Source organism: Oryctolagus cuniculus, chromosome 18, assembly GCF_051225735.1.
Source record: "Oryctolagus cuniculus isolate XC-2025 breed Fujian yellow rabbit chromosome 18, ASM5122573v1, whole genome shotgun sequence".
In the NCBI taxonomy this organism is placed as follows: Eukaryota; Metazoa; Chordata; class Mammalia; order Lagomorpha; family Leporidae; genus Oryctolagus; species Oryctolagus cuniculus.
The window spans coordinates 29,621,176-29,637,066 of NC_142884.1; the positions used below are offsets into that span (position 1 = coordinate 29,621,176).

Genomic DNA, 15,891 nt, shown 5'->3' on the forward strand with positions numbered 1-15,891 from the left:
CAGAGCTACGCCGATAGGAGCCAGGTGCCCCTTCCCAGTCTCCCACATGGGTGCAGGGGCCCAAGGTCTTGGGCCATCCTCTACTGCTTTCCTAGGCCACAGTAGAGAGCCAGATTGGAAAAGGAGCAGCCGGGACCACCACCAGTGCCCACATGGGACGCCGGCACCACAGGCAGAGGATTAATCTACTGCGTCATGGCGCCGGCCCCAGCCCTCTTTTCCTTAGAGATCATCTTCCTCTGACCTCACAGCCCCCTTCCCCTGGCAGTCCTCTGCTGGTGGTGGTGTCAAGCCCATTCTGTCCCTCATCCTGACCACTCTTCTGACTTTCAATAACCTCCTCCCACCTTCCCCAACTGCTCTCACCAACCGTGAAATAAGGGACTACATAATGTTTAAGTTGTTATATTTCTCCTGCCTTAAGAATAATAAAATACAGTAGTCTCCCCTTTTCTGGGGTTTTGTTTTCCATGGTTTCAGTTTCCTATGGTCAAAAGAAATAATTCATTTAAAAGTTCTGAATTGCAATGTACAGTGCAGCATGAGTCCCCGACCTAACTGTCCCTCTTGTCTGGCAGATTCATGAACTATATGCTAGCCCCCTTGCCTTGTTCACTTGGTAGAAATTCTGGCCATCAAAATGTTTACGTAACCCTTATTTTGCTTAATTGCCCCAAAACATAAGAGGAGTGATGCTGGCAATTCAGAAATACCAAAGGAAAGCCATAAAGTACTTCCTACTTAAGAGGAAAGGTGAAAGCTCTTGACAAATAAGAAAAAAAAAAAAATCATTTGCTAAGGTAAGCAAGAATCTTCTATCCATGATATTGTGAAAAAAGAAAAGGAAATTAGGCTATATTTCTATCAAACATCAAACTGCTTAAGATTTAAAACAAAGTAAGTACTTTGTTAAAATGAACAAGGCACTAAATTATATAATATTCTATAATTATATAATATTCTATAATGCAGTTTTGGGCATCCATTGGGGTTTCTGGAACATATCTCCAGAGGGTAAAGGAACTACTGTAACTTTTCTTAACAAATGTTAAGTTTAACAATGCACCTAAGTATTTTTTTTCAGTTATTATAAATCAAAATCAAGCTATGTGAATAATTTTTTAGAATACAGTTAAGATTCTTAGACACATAAATATGTACCTTGAAAATTATTTTGGGTAAATACTTATCCCAAAGTCATGATGTTTGATCAATTCCTAAAACCATATTTAATTACTGGAAAGTGATTTACCAAAAATAAATAAATAAATAGCAAGCCTGTTATAGAGCTCTACTCTATTGTATTTAAAAGTATTCCATCATTAATACTTTGTCATACCTAATTTTAAAGATTTCTTCACTGAAATATGAAAATCAAAGTGAACAAGCTTTTGACAGACCAGAACTGATTTCCTATCAGCAGTATTACTCCACTAAATAAAGCAAGCCTTCTCCTTAAGATAGGTCTCTCAGAGTCATGCCCATTCTCTTTCATCTAACACATGAGGCTTATCTTAGTGTAGCAAACCCAAGAGACTTATCATTGCCAGAATTATATACAGTCCTAACAATAAAATTCTGATTAGTTGTCACAAAAGATCAAAATATGTATCAATTATAAATTTATAGAAGCTGCCTTGCAATTAGTCTCCAAATACAGTTCCCAGAATTTCACTAAGTAAATGAGTTCTCTAACTAGTACTCACTCATGTGTAAGTGAAATAATTTCAGTTTTAGAAAATTCAGCTGCTTTCTATCTAGTATGACCTCATTTATACAGAATAATCCTTACAAAATTTATTTTCAAACATATTTAACTAGAAGGTTAAAAAGCAGGTAGCGGTGATACTATACTATCAATTTAAATACCCGTAGAGAAATAAGAATACCAATTAGAAAGTAAATAAATTTAATTTTAAAATGCAATTAAGTGAGAACTCGAGCTAACCTATCTAACTAGAAAAGGTGGGGGGGAGGCCTGTGCATGTACAAGCATGCGTTGTGTAGGCTTAGGCATATACATACACCAAAATATAACATCATCGATAAACAAAACTAAATTTTAATGAGTCCAAGCTCTCAAACCACCAAAAAAGTATAAGAATGTCATTTTAGGTAGTGTACCTTTCCTCACCTGGGCTATTTAAAAAAAAAAAAATTGACTTCTTCCCAATCAAAAAACATTTTTAAGAACTTTGGTAAACAGTATTTCTATTAGTTCACTAAGAAGAAAGTAAATTCCTTCTGAATATTAAAGTATTAAAAGCAAAATTCAGTCCATAAAAGCAACTAAAACAAACCAATTATAAAGCACAAAATGTCTCTAAAACTTTTGTTTTCCCAACCTCTACTACAAAACTACACATAAATACACTTTGTAATTTTTGAAAATAAGCCAATGTCAGTGATATTTCCAACCCAGAAGTTTCACTCTACTCTCAAATGTTGGTCCAACTTAAACTACCCACAATCAACTTCAGAAGGTACTTTTGTTAATAAAGTCTATCGGGTAGTCAATTTGTGAAAAAAGACATACATAACAAAGAAACACCATTTATAACTGGTACCTACGTTCTTTCCGGTGCTCAACTAAACCTACAGCCTGTTTTGCTGAGCACTTTGCAAACCAGTTGTCCCCAAGTAAAACAGTGACTTCATTAGTATGGACAAGTTTTCCTGGCATGAAGGCAAAGGGGCCAAATGGTACCTATTGTTCAAAAAAAAAAAAAAGAAAAAGGCAAAAAATTTTAAATAGTAAAAAATATACTTTATGAAATACTTAGCATAAAAGCTCTACATTGAGTTATTTTTAATCTATACACTGGGAAAAAGAAAATAACAACTTTACAAAAAATTAATATTATATTAAAATTTCACTAGGACAATCTATAGAAAACTAGTTTAATAAGCCAATGTTAAGACAGAAAAATAAATTTTCATATTTACAAACAGTTATTAAAAAAACAGTACTGTCTCTGCATGGTTATACTTTTTGTTAATTCTTAAATCTAAACAACAGTAAACTACTGAAATATTATCAATGTAGAGTATTTCTGATAAGGAAAACAAAATTATTTCCAATAAAATAGTCACTTTTTGCACAGCAGGAATTACTAAACAAATAACTTTAATGAGTTTACCTAACAAAAGTTATCTGGGCTTGAATAAGAGAAACAAAGACTTCATGAGAATATTTATGCAATGAAAGCTTCTAATTCAGAGCTCATGAACAGAACATTGTGTTGGCATGAAGATCATTAAAACAAAAATTAGCAGCACCTTTTATATAAAAATCAATGTTCTAAGGTTTAAATCTGTGAATTACAAAACATTATGGCCTTTCCCTACTCTGGCTAACAGGAAATGACTCAGTGCTATATTTCTGTCATAATCATAGTTTTTTATGTAGTAAGTATGCACATCAAATATGTCAAATTTTTTGATAACATTTTTGTCATTATGTCACCATAATGTAATATATGAAATTATTATATATGTATGGAAAAAAAATAAACACCAACTATGTCTATAGCTGCTATATTGCTAAAAGTGAAACAAAGCAAACTTTCTACAGTATGCTGGTTATCTGATACAGTCCATGAGCAGGGCAATTTGTGAACCCATACACACATAGCACAAAAACACATTATTTTACATAGTTAATATGTTTACAAGAAACAATGTACTACTTTAAAAGAAACACAGTAAACCTACCATGATATTATAAGACAACTTATCAGGCAGGGTACTGAGTCTTTCTTGAAGGGCATTATAGTCATTATCTACCTTCATCCTGTTGACAAAAAACACCAAATACTATAAAAAATAGACAAATTAGCATTCTCCCATTTAGACTATGTATAGGACAAGCTAACAAAATCTTAACTATGGCAATTTAAAGATTAAAGCACTTTTTTTAAAAAGTTCTGTTTTTACAAAGTTTAGCAATGGCATTATCCTGCCACCTTTTTATTGAAGAGCCCCCAGGGACTTCAGCTTTTAAGAGGCAGAACACTCACTCACATCTTAAAAATTAGTGATTCCTAAGGTAGACCCCCGGGACTAAATACAAGGTGGAATTTAAGGGATACAATGAAAGAGGGCCTGACATTCTTTAGAAGGAAGGAAACAGGAAAGCAAGATGAAGGAAAAGGAGTTTTTAATAAACCTTTTCACTGAATAAAACACTGGCTGTGAAGTTGAATCATAAACACAAAATGTGATCAAATTCTTGAGTCAGAAAATTCTAGGCTAAAAATCTGTGGTGTCATCACCTCTTCAATTATCCACACTAATGTGATTAAGGCAAGAGAATCAAATAGATGGAGAATAAATTAGGAGTGGTAAAACAAAAAGGTATTTTCATGTGGCTCTGGAGTCTATTTTGTGTTATATCAAAGTTGAGCTACTAAAGAAACTAATTTAAACAACCAAAAGATGTAATTCTGCAGAAGCAGAGACAGCCACTTTCCCAAGCTCTGAGCCCTCTCCATTCTCTGACCTGCAGGACACCCCGCAGGTATGCTGAGGTACCTGTTTAAACCTCCCCTAGGGATCAGATTGCCTTAATGTTCCCTAATAGTCTTAGGCTACAGATAAACACTGACATTTTTCTTCTATATATTTTAAAGATTTTTATTTATTTATTTGAAAGGCAGTGTTACAGAGAGGCAGAGGTGGAGAGAGAGAGAGAGAGAGAGAGAGACACACACACACACACACACACACACACAGAGGTCTTCCATCCGCTGGCTGACTCCCCTAATGGCCACAACGGCCAGAGCTGGGCCCATCTGAAGCCAAGAACCAGGAGTTTCTTCGGGTCTCCAACACATGTGCAGGGGCCCAAGCACTTGGGCAATCTTCCACTGCTTTCCTAGGCCACAGAGAGCTAGACTGGAAGCGGAGCAGCTGGGACAAGAACCGGCACCCATATGGGATGCCAGCACCGCAGGCAGCAGCTTTACCCACTACACAACAGCACCGGCCTCAAAGCACTGAAAGTTTTCTAGGTAGAAGAGTGCTGTCAATTTTCAAAAATAACAAAAGCAAAAGAACTCACCAACTCAGCAAATAATTTAAATGATTATGTAGGTATTGTCAAACTGAAATCAGAATACTCTCTAGACAGTTAAAATTGACTTTGCTATAAACATCATGGAATTGGTTTCAATTTACTCCTTAGCTCCCCTAAAGCAACAGTTAACATAATTAATAAGAATTATCTCATTTACTCAAGTTCTCAAGGAATTTTACATGTTATTCATGCTAAAAATATTACTGTAGTAAATATCACAACATTTTTCATGACAAAAGAAAATGAGGAAAGAAGATAGAAAAACCACAGGTTGGAGAAAAGCCAGATCGCTTTCTTTTTAAAGATTTTATTTATTTGAAAGACAGAGTTACACACAGAGAGAAGGAGAGGCAGAGGGAGGGAGAGAGGAAGAGAGGGAGAGACGGGGCGGGGTGGAGAGAGAAGGAGGAGGGGTAGAGAGAGTCTTCCATCCGTTGATTCATTCCCCAATTGGCCACGACAGCCAGAGCTGCGCTGATCTGAAGCCAGGAGCTTCTTCCGGGTTTCCCACACGGGTGCAGGGGCCCAAGGGCTTGGGCCATCTTCTACTGCTATCCCAGGCCATAGCAGAGAGCTGGATCAGAAAGTGAAGCAGCAGCATCTTGAACTGGCGCCCATATGGGATGCCAGCACTGCAGTCGCTGGCCCCCAGATCTCCTATTTCAAAGCAAGGTAAGCCCATGAGTTTAACTTAGGTTTTTCACCTATATTCTTTTCAAGCAGACTTTCTCATTTTCTAGTGTTCAGGTGCTTTCCCAAAATCTCTCTTCTACAAGTATACATAATATCTTTTATTCTATCTGTTTAAGGCAAAAATTATCCTATAGATAACTTTTTAAATTAATAAAATGGCAGAAAGCTGGCACACTGGTTTACTCACAACTCCGGGTCCCATATCAGAGCACCGGTTGGAGTCACAGCAGCTCTGCTTCCAATTCAGCAACCTGCTAATGTGCCTGAGAAAGCAGGAGATGATGGCCCAACTACTTGGACTCCTTCAACCCACACGGGAGATTCATATAGAGTTCTCTGTTTCAGGCTTTGGCCTGGCCTATCCCTAGTCATCTGAGGGTGAACAAGGGGATGAAAGAGCTCTCTCTCCCTCTCTGCCCCTCGCCCCATCTCTATCCACCTCCCAACCCCTGTCACTCTCTGCCTTTCAAATAAATATCTTTTTTTTTAATGGCAAAAAACTTCATACACAGTGCTTTTATATACAAATGCCTTTTTAGTCAAACCAGAGGGTGAATTTACACAAATTAATCCTGGTTGAATATGTTCAATAGTAAAACTGGAATAATGCCCAACTTACTCACAGGTTCAAAAAAATTAGCATCATGTTAGTTCTAATTTGTTTTTTTCCAGGAAGTATCAAAAAACACTAAATATAAAATTTTCACGAAAGACTATCATCCACTAAGGTGAGATTCTATGTTAACGTCATTGAATTTGATACAAATGCCACGACTGAAAGACAGTATCACAGAAGTTAAACATTTAGGGGCTGTGGAGACAAGAGTCAGTGTGGGCTGTAAAGGAGACGGCATCTAGAAAGACCAGATTTGGTACAGCGCCTACACACAGCAAACACTCATTCTTCAATCTACAGAATACGAACATTTATAAAAGAGTATCTAAGAAAGTTTACAGAACAACATAATCCCACATGGGAGACCTGAAGCTCCTGCCTCCTGGCTTCTGCCAGGCCCAGCCCTGGCCATTGCAGCCATTTGGGAAGTGAATCAGCAGATGGAAGATATCTCTCTCTTTCTGTCTTTCAAATGAATAATTAAAAAAAAAAAAAAGAGAGAGAGAGAGAGAGAAATAAGCCAGACACAGAAAAATATCACACAACCTCTCTCATATGCCAGAGCAAAAATTAAAAAAAAAAAAAAAAAAAACTTAACACAGAATACAGAAAGTTGATTACTAGAGCCTTAGTGGTAGAACAAGAAAAAGGAAGAAATTTGAATAAAAAACTAGGGGAAACTGGGTATGGTCCATTGTGATAAATATACTAATTTGAGATGTTAATAATAGGGATCTGGTATGAGGGGTATATGGGAAATCTTTTATATTACTACTTCACATTTTTTGTTTTGTAAATTTAAAGCTTTTCTAAAAATAAAATATTGAAAAGAACCAACAAAAGATAGCACTATGGCATAGCGGGTTAATACACCACTTGCAACACCAGTATCCTATATCTGTGCGCTGGTTGGAATCCTGACTGCTCCCATTTCTGATCCAGCATACCTGCCCAACCCCCGCCCACCCACCAATGTGGGAGGACCAGCATGGAGTTCTTGGCTCCCAGTTTTCACCTTGCCCAGCCCTGACTTTTACGGCTATTGAGGGACTGAACCAGTGGATGGAAGATCTCTCTCTTTTCTTTCTCTCCCCCTCTCTCTGTCACTCTGCCTTTCAAATAAATTAACATAGTTTACAAATAAGCTTATTTTTGCTAAACAATTTTGAAAATCATGTAGAGTTTTCATAATACACATTTTCCATGAACTTTCTGAAGACTCGTCATATATTTCACAGAAGTAATTTTGCAAATACTCAAGGACTATACTTGGGCCATGTTTCGCATTTTTCCCAGGTGCATTAGCAGGGAGCTGGATTGGAAATGGAGCAACCTGGACACAAACTGGTATCCATATGGGATGCAGGGTTGCAGGCAGTGGCTTTTAGCCTGCTACACCACAGTGCCAGCCTCTAGCCAGCACCTACTAATTTTAAAGTTCTTTATTTTATTTTATTTTATTTTGACAGGCAGAGTTAGACAGTGAGAGAGAGAGACACAGAGAGAGTTATAGACAGTGAGAGAGACAGAGAGAGGTCTTCCTTCCGTTGGTTCACTCCCCTAATGGCCACCAAGGCCGATCCAAAACCAGGAGCCAGGTGCTTCCTCCTGGTCTCCCAGGGTGCAGAGACCCAAGCATTGGGCCATCCTCCACTGCCTTCCCGGACCACAGCAGAGAGCTGGACTGGAAGAGGAGCAACTGGGACTAGTATCCGGCGCCCCAACCAGGACTGGAACCTGAGGTGCCAGCACCGCAGGCAGAGGGTTAGCCAAGTGAGCCACAGCGCAGCCATAAAGTTCTAATAAATAAGATTTACTTTGTTGGTGCCAGAGTTAGGTGGGTTAAGCCGCCGACAGCGCCAGCATACCAAATGAGCATCCATTTGAGTCCTGGCTGTTCTACTTCCAATCCAGCTCCCTGCTAATGAACCTGGGAAAGCAGCAGAAGACAGCCTAAGTGTTTGGGCCCTTGAGCCCACAAAGGAAATTAGGAAGAAGCTCGTGACTCCTGGCTTTAGCCTGGCCCAACCCTAGCCATTGTGGCTATTTAGAGAGTGAACCGGCAGATATAAGACTCTGTCTCTCCCTCTTTCTCTGTAACTCTGCATTTAAAATAAATTAAATATATAGTATAGATATCTAAATGTTTCTGATTGTTAGGAAGCTGGTATCAAAGTTAACAATCAATATGTTTTATTTTGGTAAATACCAGGAAAAAAAGACTCCCTAACAAAATATCTCCTGTATGTTGAGAGAAGAATATCAACCCAAGGTAGCAGCAGAAATCAATGTCAATATTCCAAAATCATGTATATTCCATTTTAAATATATCATTAATAATTCTCTCCAGAACAGAAATATAGACACACTATATAACAGCTGAGGACTGGAACTACTATTTCTAAATTTACAATTCTTTCCTAAAAAAGCAGGAAAAGGGAAAGCTAATTTAAATGCATCCCAGGCAGAAATTCTTTTTGAAAGGAAGCCAGCAGGAGGCCAGCAGTGTCTGTGGAAGAAGTTCTAACTTGAACAACTTTACTGAAAGGCCACACCAGTCACAGCGTCCATGCTGAGTGCTGAAAGAACAGTCTCCTAACAGTCCCTGCAATACCCAGTGCTTAATAACTGCATTACAGACCACAAAGCCTCTGTGAAGAGAAACACAGAAGTTTTTTTTAAGAACCAGTATGTTACAGAAGCTAAGTAAGTGATCTTTATTTGCATCAAAATATGAAGATTTTTTCTATTTTATTAGAAATATATAATTAATTTTGGGACACTATATTCATATTAAAATATAGAATAGGCATTAGCTAAAAATATTTCTCAAATGTAAAACAAAATCCAGATACAGTGAGGATAAACCTCTCAAGCCTACTTATAAAACACAGGTAGATAGACCTAAGTATTTGGCCTCACCGTACGTGATGTTTGCAGATTTAATTCAGCCTGTAATTTTTCTGAATTTTATTTATTTATTTGAAAGAGTTATAGAGAGGAGAGACAGACAGAGATCTTCCATCCACTGGTTCACTCCTCAGATGGGCACAATGACCAGCCATGGGCCAGGCAGAAGCCAGGAGTTTCTTCCAGGTTTCCCACATGTGTAGCCTGGACCCAAGCACTTGGGCCATGTTCCATTGCTTTTCCCAGGTGCATTAGCAGGGAGCTGTATCAGAAGCAGAGCAGCCAGGACACAAACTGGCACCCATATAGGATGTCAGGTTGCAGGTGGTGGCTTTTATCTGCTACGCCACAGTGCTGACCCCAGCCTGCAATTATTAATTTCAAAGTTCTATCTAATAAATAAGACTTAATTTGTTGGGTCCAGTGTTGGGGCACAGTGGGTTAAGCTGTCACCTACAGCACCAGCATCCCAAGTGGGCATCAATTCAAGTCCTGGCTGTTTCAAAAACAGCTCCATGCTAATAACCCTTGGAAAGCAGCAGAAGACAGTCTAAGTGCTTGGGTCCCTGCACTCAAATGGGAAACCTGGAAGAAGCTCCTGACTACTGGCTGAGCCCCAGCCATTTGGGGAGTGAACCAGCAGATGGAAGCACTCTCTCTCTCTCCAACTCTGCCTTTCAAATAAAAAAAAAAAAAAAGACTTAATTTGTACCATATATCATCATGCAACATTTCTTGTGGGAAATAAGAACTAAAGCACCATTACTGGGTATATAGACGGTTTGACAGCCTTCCTTTGAACCTTGTTCATCACATGCTACATGCCTGCTGAGAGGCATATTTAATTTTCAAAAGTAGTAGCAAATGAAGCCATATAAAACAGCTACTAATGAGCATTCACCTTAAAGGGTTAAGATCAGGACAGACCCCATTGAAACATCTTATTTTTATAAAATTGTAAAAAAAAAAAAAAAAAGTGTGAGAAACAGCAAGTTAAAAAAAGTGTGCACAAGAGTACGTAGGGGTGAAGTTGACTCAAGTCATAACTTACTTTGAAATGCCATTAGGAAAGAAAACTGGTTAGTAGACTGAGGTTTACACAGACCAAATCAAGGCTTATCTATACAATTCTTTCGACTTTTCTGTATGTTTGAAGATTTTCATAATGTTTTAAAAGAGATAAATATAATATACTTTTTTCTGATGTTTTAAAGAAATTTATTTGAAAGAATTAAGGGGGGGGGAGACAAAGATAGAGTCATCCATCCGCTGGTTCACTCCCTAAATGACAGCAATGGCCAGGGCTGAGCGAGTCTGAAGCTAGGAGCCAGGAGTTTCTTCAGTGTCTCCCACATCGGTGGCAGGGGCCCAAGCAGTAGCATCCTCTGCTGCTTTTCCAGGCCATTAGCAGGGAGCTGGATTGGAAGTGAAGCAGCCAGGAATCAATCAGGCACCCATATGGGATGATGGCACTGCAGGTTGTGGCTTCACCCACTATGCCACAACATGGGCCCCTCTACATCTTTTAATCCTTCTCATAAATGTCATCAAAAGGAAAAATCTAAGTTCTACATCCCTTGCACGAGGTAAGGGATAAAGACTCCTATCTCCATCTTTAAGTAATAAAAATGTTAAATCACTGACTGAAAAAAAGAAAATCTTTTTAATTTCTGTCTACATAGAATAGGCAGAAAATGAACATTAAACTGGTCTTTTTAGGGGGAAAAAAAAATCAAGGCCAGCACTGTGGCGTACCAAGTAAAGCCATGCCGCCTGCTATGTCAGCATCCTATATGAGTGCCAGTTCATGTCTTGCTGCTCCAATTCCGATACAGCTACTTGCTAATGCACCAGCGAATGCAGCAGAAGATAGCCCAAGTACCTGGGTCCCTGCTACCCACCTGGGAGACCTGGACAAAGCTCCTGACTCCTGGCTTCAGTCTGGCTCAACCTTGGTCGTTAAGGCCATTTGGGGAGTGAACCAGCAGACAAAAGACCTCCCCTCCCCTCTTTCTCTCTAACTGTGCCTTTCAAATAAAATAAATCCTTAATTAAAAAAAAGAAAGAAAATCTCCAATCATTTTCTTCTCCCCTTTACAGAACATCCTAAACAAACAAACAAGTAAATAAACAATATATATGTAAGATTCTTAAAAGGGAGAAAAAGAAAAGGCCTTTACATTAGTGTTAACATCTGGGTTAATTTGGAGCAAAGACATAATTTTTTTATTTCTTAATTTAAGAAATTATAATAAGATTCTGGTACATGACTTTTTTTTTTTAAAGATTTATTTTATTTATTTGAAAGACAGAATTACAGTGAGAGGTAGAGACAGAGAGAGAGGTCTTCCATCCACTGGTTTGCTCCCCAGATGGCTGCAACAGCCGGAGCTGTGCCAATCTGAAGCCAGGAGCCAGGAGCTTTTTCCGTGTCTCCCACTTGGGTGCAGGGGCCCAAGGACTTGGGCCATCTTCTACTGCTATCCCAGGCCATAGCAGAGAGCTGGATTGGAAGAGGAGCAGCCAGGACTAGAACCAGTGCCCATATGGGATGCCGGCGCTTCAGGTCAGGGCTTTAACCTGCTGCGCCACAGTGCCGGCCCCCGTGGCCTTCTTTAGAAATGATATTTTAATTTTCTTAAATGTTTGGTTTTTATTTATTTATTTTCATCTATTTCAAGGGAGGAAGGCACACAGGTGGACACTGATTGATCTCTATCCAGGGTTGGGCCAGGCCAAAGCTAGGAGCCAGGGGCTCCATCTAGGTCTCCCATATGAGTGGAAGAGGCCAAAGCAATTGGACCATCCTCTGCTGCATTCCCTGATGCATTAGCAGAAAGCTAGATTCAAAGCAAGGTGCCAGGACCCCAACTGGCACTTGGATATGGGCTGTAGGCATCCCAAGTGGCGGCCTAACTCCCTGTGCCACAAGGCCCACCTTTAGAGATGACTTGTATCCATCATACCCACTCTAAAACTTCCTAGTAAGCATTCAAGAAATCAGTGTCAATTCCCTATTTATTAAATGCCTCCCCTGCAACCAAGCCTTAATGCCATATGCTTCAGGGACCTCACTCAAACACAGCTTGCATTCTTTCTTTGTTTTTTTGCAATGTATCTTTGTTAAAGATCCACTTGCTTGAAAGATGAATGGGTTTTCTTCTCTAAAATTAGGGAACAAGAGGAATATTAAGTTCAGGCATGGATTATATATAGGTAAAGAGAGTTCTTCTCAATTAATAAAGCAAGGATTGATGATTTTTTAAGTATTCTCTTTAACATCCTAAAACGTTAAAGTTATATCAAACAAAAACATTCTTGAAAGGAGGACCTACAGCAGTATCTGTAATTTGGTAAGAAAGGGAATTCTAATTGAAAATTTAAGTGTATTTGTATCAAATCAATAGAAATAAACATTTGTTTCTACAACATTCATGGAAAAATACTCAGCAATTTCTGTTTATAAGATAATAAATGCACTACAAAATCCAGGAAATACAGTGGCATATTCCTTTTTTCACAGCTCTGTTATACCTAGGAATTCATGCTATCAGAAGATACTGATGAAGTAATCCACGTTCTTTAGATTTTATGAGACCACCAGAACACTTTATTATTAGATACTAAGATTAACCTAAATATAAAAATTTCTAATTTTTCAAAAGCCAATTAAACCAGCTTAGTCCAAGTCATTTGGCCTAAAAGACGCCTGTGTCCCACATCGACGTAGCTGGATTCAATGTTTGGCTCTGGCTCTCGATCCCAGTTTACTGCTAATGCAGATTCTGGGAGGTGGTGGTGATGACTCAAGTAATTGGGTTCTTGCCACTCACGTGGGAAACTGGGATTAAATTCTCAGTTCCTAGGTTCAAGCCTAGCCCAGCCCTATCCATTGTGAGCCTCTGGGGAATGAACCAGCAGATGGGAGAACACTGTCTGTCTCTCTGCCTCTCTTTCTCCTTCCCTTTCAAATAGAGGAAGATGAATACAAGTAACATTCTACTAGATTTTTTCAATTTAACTTTTCAACAATGATAACTGAGTGCAAAGGACATGTGCACAGTAAAGAAGGGTCAGAGGAATTTGTTCTAGGTTTCTCCCTACAAGAACCATACATGTGACTCAAAGCATGTCAGTTATCATTTCTTACACTTATTTCTTCATTCATAACTAATCTGCTCTAAAAATAAAATAAGTAGTGAAACCAACAGAAAAGCTTAAAATCCACATTAAAAAATAGTAGTCTAAGTAAAAGAGAAATAGCCCAAAGTGCCTAGTTAATTTTAGGTGTTGAGTTCACAGATAATTTTTATGTTTTTATTTTCCAAATTTTCTACAATATAAATTCTTATGAAAAAGCACAGGAAGGAATCCTTAAGAATACATATGAAGAAGTCACACTGTCTCATTTAATTCCTACCAGTGAACATGAAGTACTGAGACTTCCTTTTGCTTGTGGGACATACTCAATAGAAGTCATACATGGTACAATGAAAATGACCAGATTATCTGCCTGCCACTCCTCTTGTCAAAACAAAAGGTGGAGGTTACTGCCCCACCTTTAAATCTGGTCTGCCTTTGTGAGTTCCTCTGATGAAGAACACCGCCTGACAGCTTCCATGCTTGCTGTCCTAAGATTACCATGTCAAGTAAACTGGATAGAAGAACCCATGGAGAGAGAAGTTCAGCCAACAGCCAGCATTAGCCACAGGTCATGAACAAAACCATTCCGGACAGTCACCGAACGGTTGCAACCAACCTCAATAAGCACACTCACAGAGTCCTGCACAAGTAAATGGTTTGTTTTTTTTTTTTTTAAAGATTTATTTATTTATTTGAAAGTCAGAGTTACTCAAAGAGAGGAGGAGAGGCAGAAAGAGAGAGAGAGATGTTTTCCATCCGCTGGTTCACTCCCCAATTGGCCACAACAGCTGGAGCTGTGCCTATCTGAAACCAGGAGCCAGGAGCTTCTTCCGGGTCTCCCACATGGGTGCAGTGGCCCAAGGACTTGGGCTATCTTCTACTACTTTCCCAGGCCATAGTAGAGAGCTGGATCAGAAGTGGAGCAGCCAGGACTCGAACTGCCAGCACTGCAAGCAGTGGCTTTACCTGCTACACCACAGCACAGGCCACTGGTTATGGTTTTAAACCACTATGATCTGGAGTAATTTTACTAATTAGCAATATGACTTATATATGATTTAGATTCATCTCAAAATTACTGGAGGTTGGAGTAGATGGTAGGAACAGGATGTTGAAACAAAACTTTAGATAAAACCATGAGTTGAAATTATTGAAGCTAGTTGATAGGTAACGTGAGAATTGAGTATGTTACTGTGCCCCCTTTTGTTTGAAATTCTTATTAAAAGGTTGCTTTACAGGCTGGCACTGTGGCATGGCAGGTTAAGACACCACCACTCACTCATAGCATCCTGTATGAGCTCCAGTTCAAATCCCAGCTTCTCCAATTCTGATCCAGCTCCCCGCTCCCTGTTAATGCTCAAGCAGCAGAAGATGGCCCAAGTGGTTGGACCTTTGCCAACCACATGGGAGACTCAGATGGAGTTCTTGGCTCCTGGCTTTAGCTTGGCTCAGCCCAGGCTGTTGCAGCCATTTGCAAAGTGAACCAGCGGATAGAAGGTATCTCTCTCTCTTTCTCTCTATAACTGCCTTTAAAGTAAATAAAACTATATTTTTAAAAAGTTACTTTAAAATATTAATGTAAAGTTGTAATAATAGTGCCTAGAAAGTGAATTATCCATTATAAAAGATAATGGCACAAATATTTACAAAGCATTGGCTTCATTAACTGACAGTAAAATTTTGAAACTATATGAGCTACTATTAATACTTGAGGGCCAGGCTGAGTGTTCTATAGACATTATCTCATCTGCTCTCTACTGCAACAACCTTGTGAGTTAAGTATTATCATCACCACTTGACAAGAAGAAAACTGAGACTCTAAGCGTAATTGTCCAAGGTTATAAAATTAGTAAGCAACAGGATTCAAATCTAGGTCTGCAACTCCAAACTCCATGCTCCTTAATAAAGATGTAAAAGATAAAAAATTACAATCTGGGACAGGTGCTTGATGCAGTGGCTAAGACACCACTTGGGACACCTGCACCCCACATTTGAATGCCTGGTTCAAGTCCCAGCTCCTCTACTTCCAATCCAGCTTCCTGCTAATATATGCCTTGGGAAGGCAGCAGATGATGGCTCAAGTACTTGATTTCCTGCCACTGCTCAAATGGGAGACCAGATCCTGACTTCAGTCTGCCCCAACCCTAGCTGTTGAGGGCCCTCGAGAAGTGAACTAGTGGATGAAATACAATAAATATCTCTTTGTCTCTAGCTCTCTGTCTTTCAAATACATTGAAAATACATTTTAAGTTACAGTCAAAAAACAGAATAATCAGCTGCCAGTGGACCACATAGTAAGAGGCATATTCATATTTTAGTGAAAAAATATTGTGTAGGTTTTATAATACTTATTTCCCAAGTTAAGTAAAAAGGATTATAAGGGGAAAATGTATTTCAAAAAATGTTTAATGTCCTTACCAAATTGAAAACCACTATTAGTTTTAAAACTGTG

At 38.9% G+C, this 15,891-nt stretch overlaps 1 protein-coding gene across 4 annotated transcripts in view; it reads right to left on the bottom strand.

Moving 5' to 3' along the window:
* The window catches only part of URI1 (URI1 prefoldin like chaperone), a 94,824-nt gene that overhangs the window by 32,796 nt on the left and 46,137 nt on the right, over window positions 1-15,891 (bottom strand). For 2 of the 4 annotated variants that reach the window (XM_002721147.6, XM_017350644.4), the window contains 2 exons: window positions 3,715-3,793; window positions 2,572-2,707 (listed from right to left, as the gene is read on the bottom strand). The exons of the other annotated variants lie outside the window; for them this stretch is intronic. In XM_002721147.6, coding sequence (XP_002721193.1) covers window positions 2,572-2,707; window positions 3,715-3,793 — 215 coding nt within the window. The remainder of the gene's footprint in view (window positions 1-2,571; window positions 2,708-3,714; window positions 3,794-15,891) is intronic. 4 annotated transcript variants of the gene reach the window in all.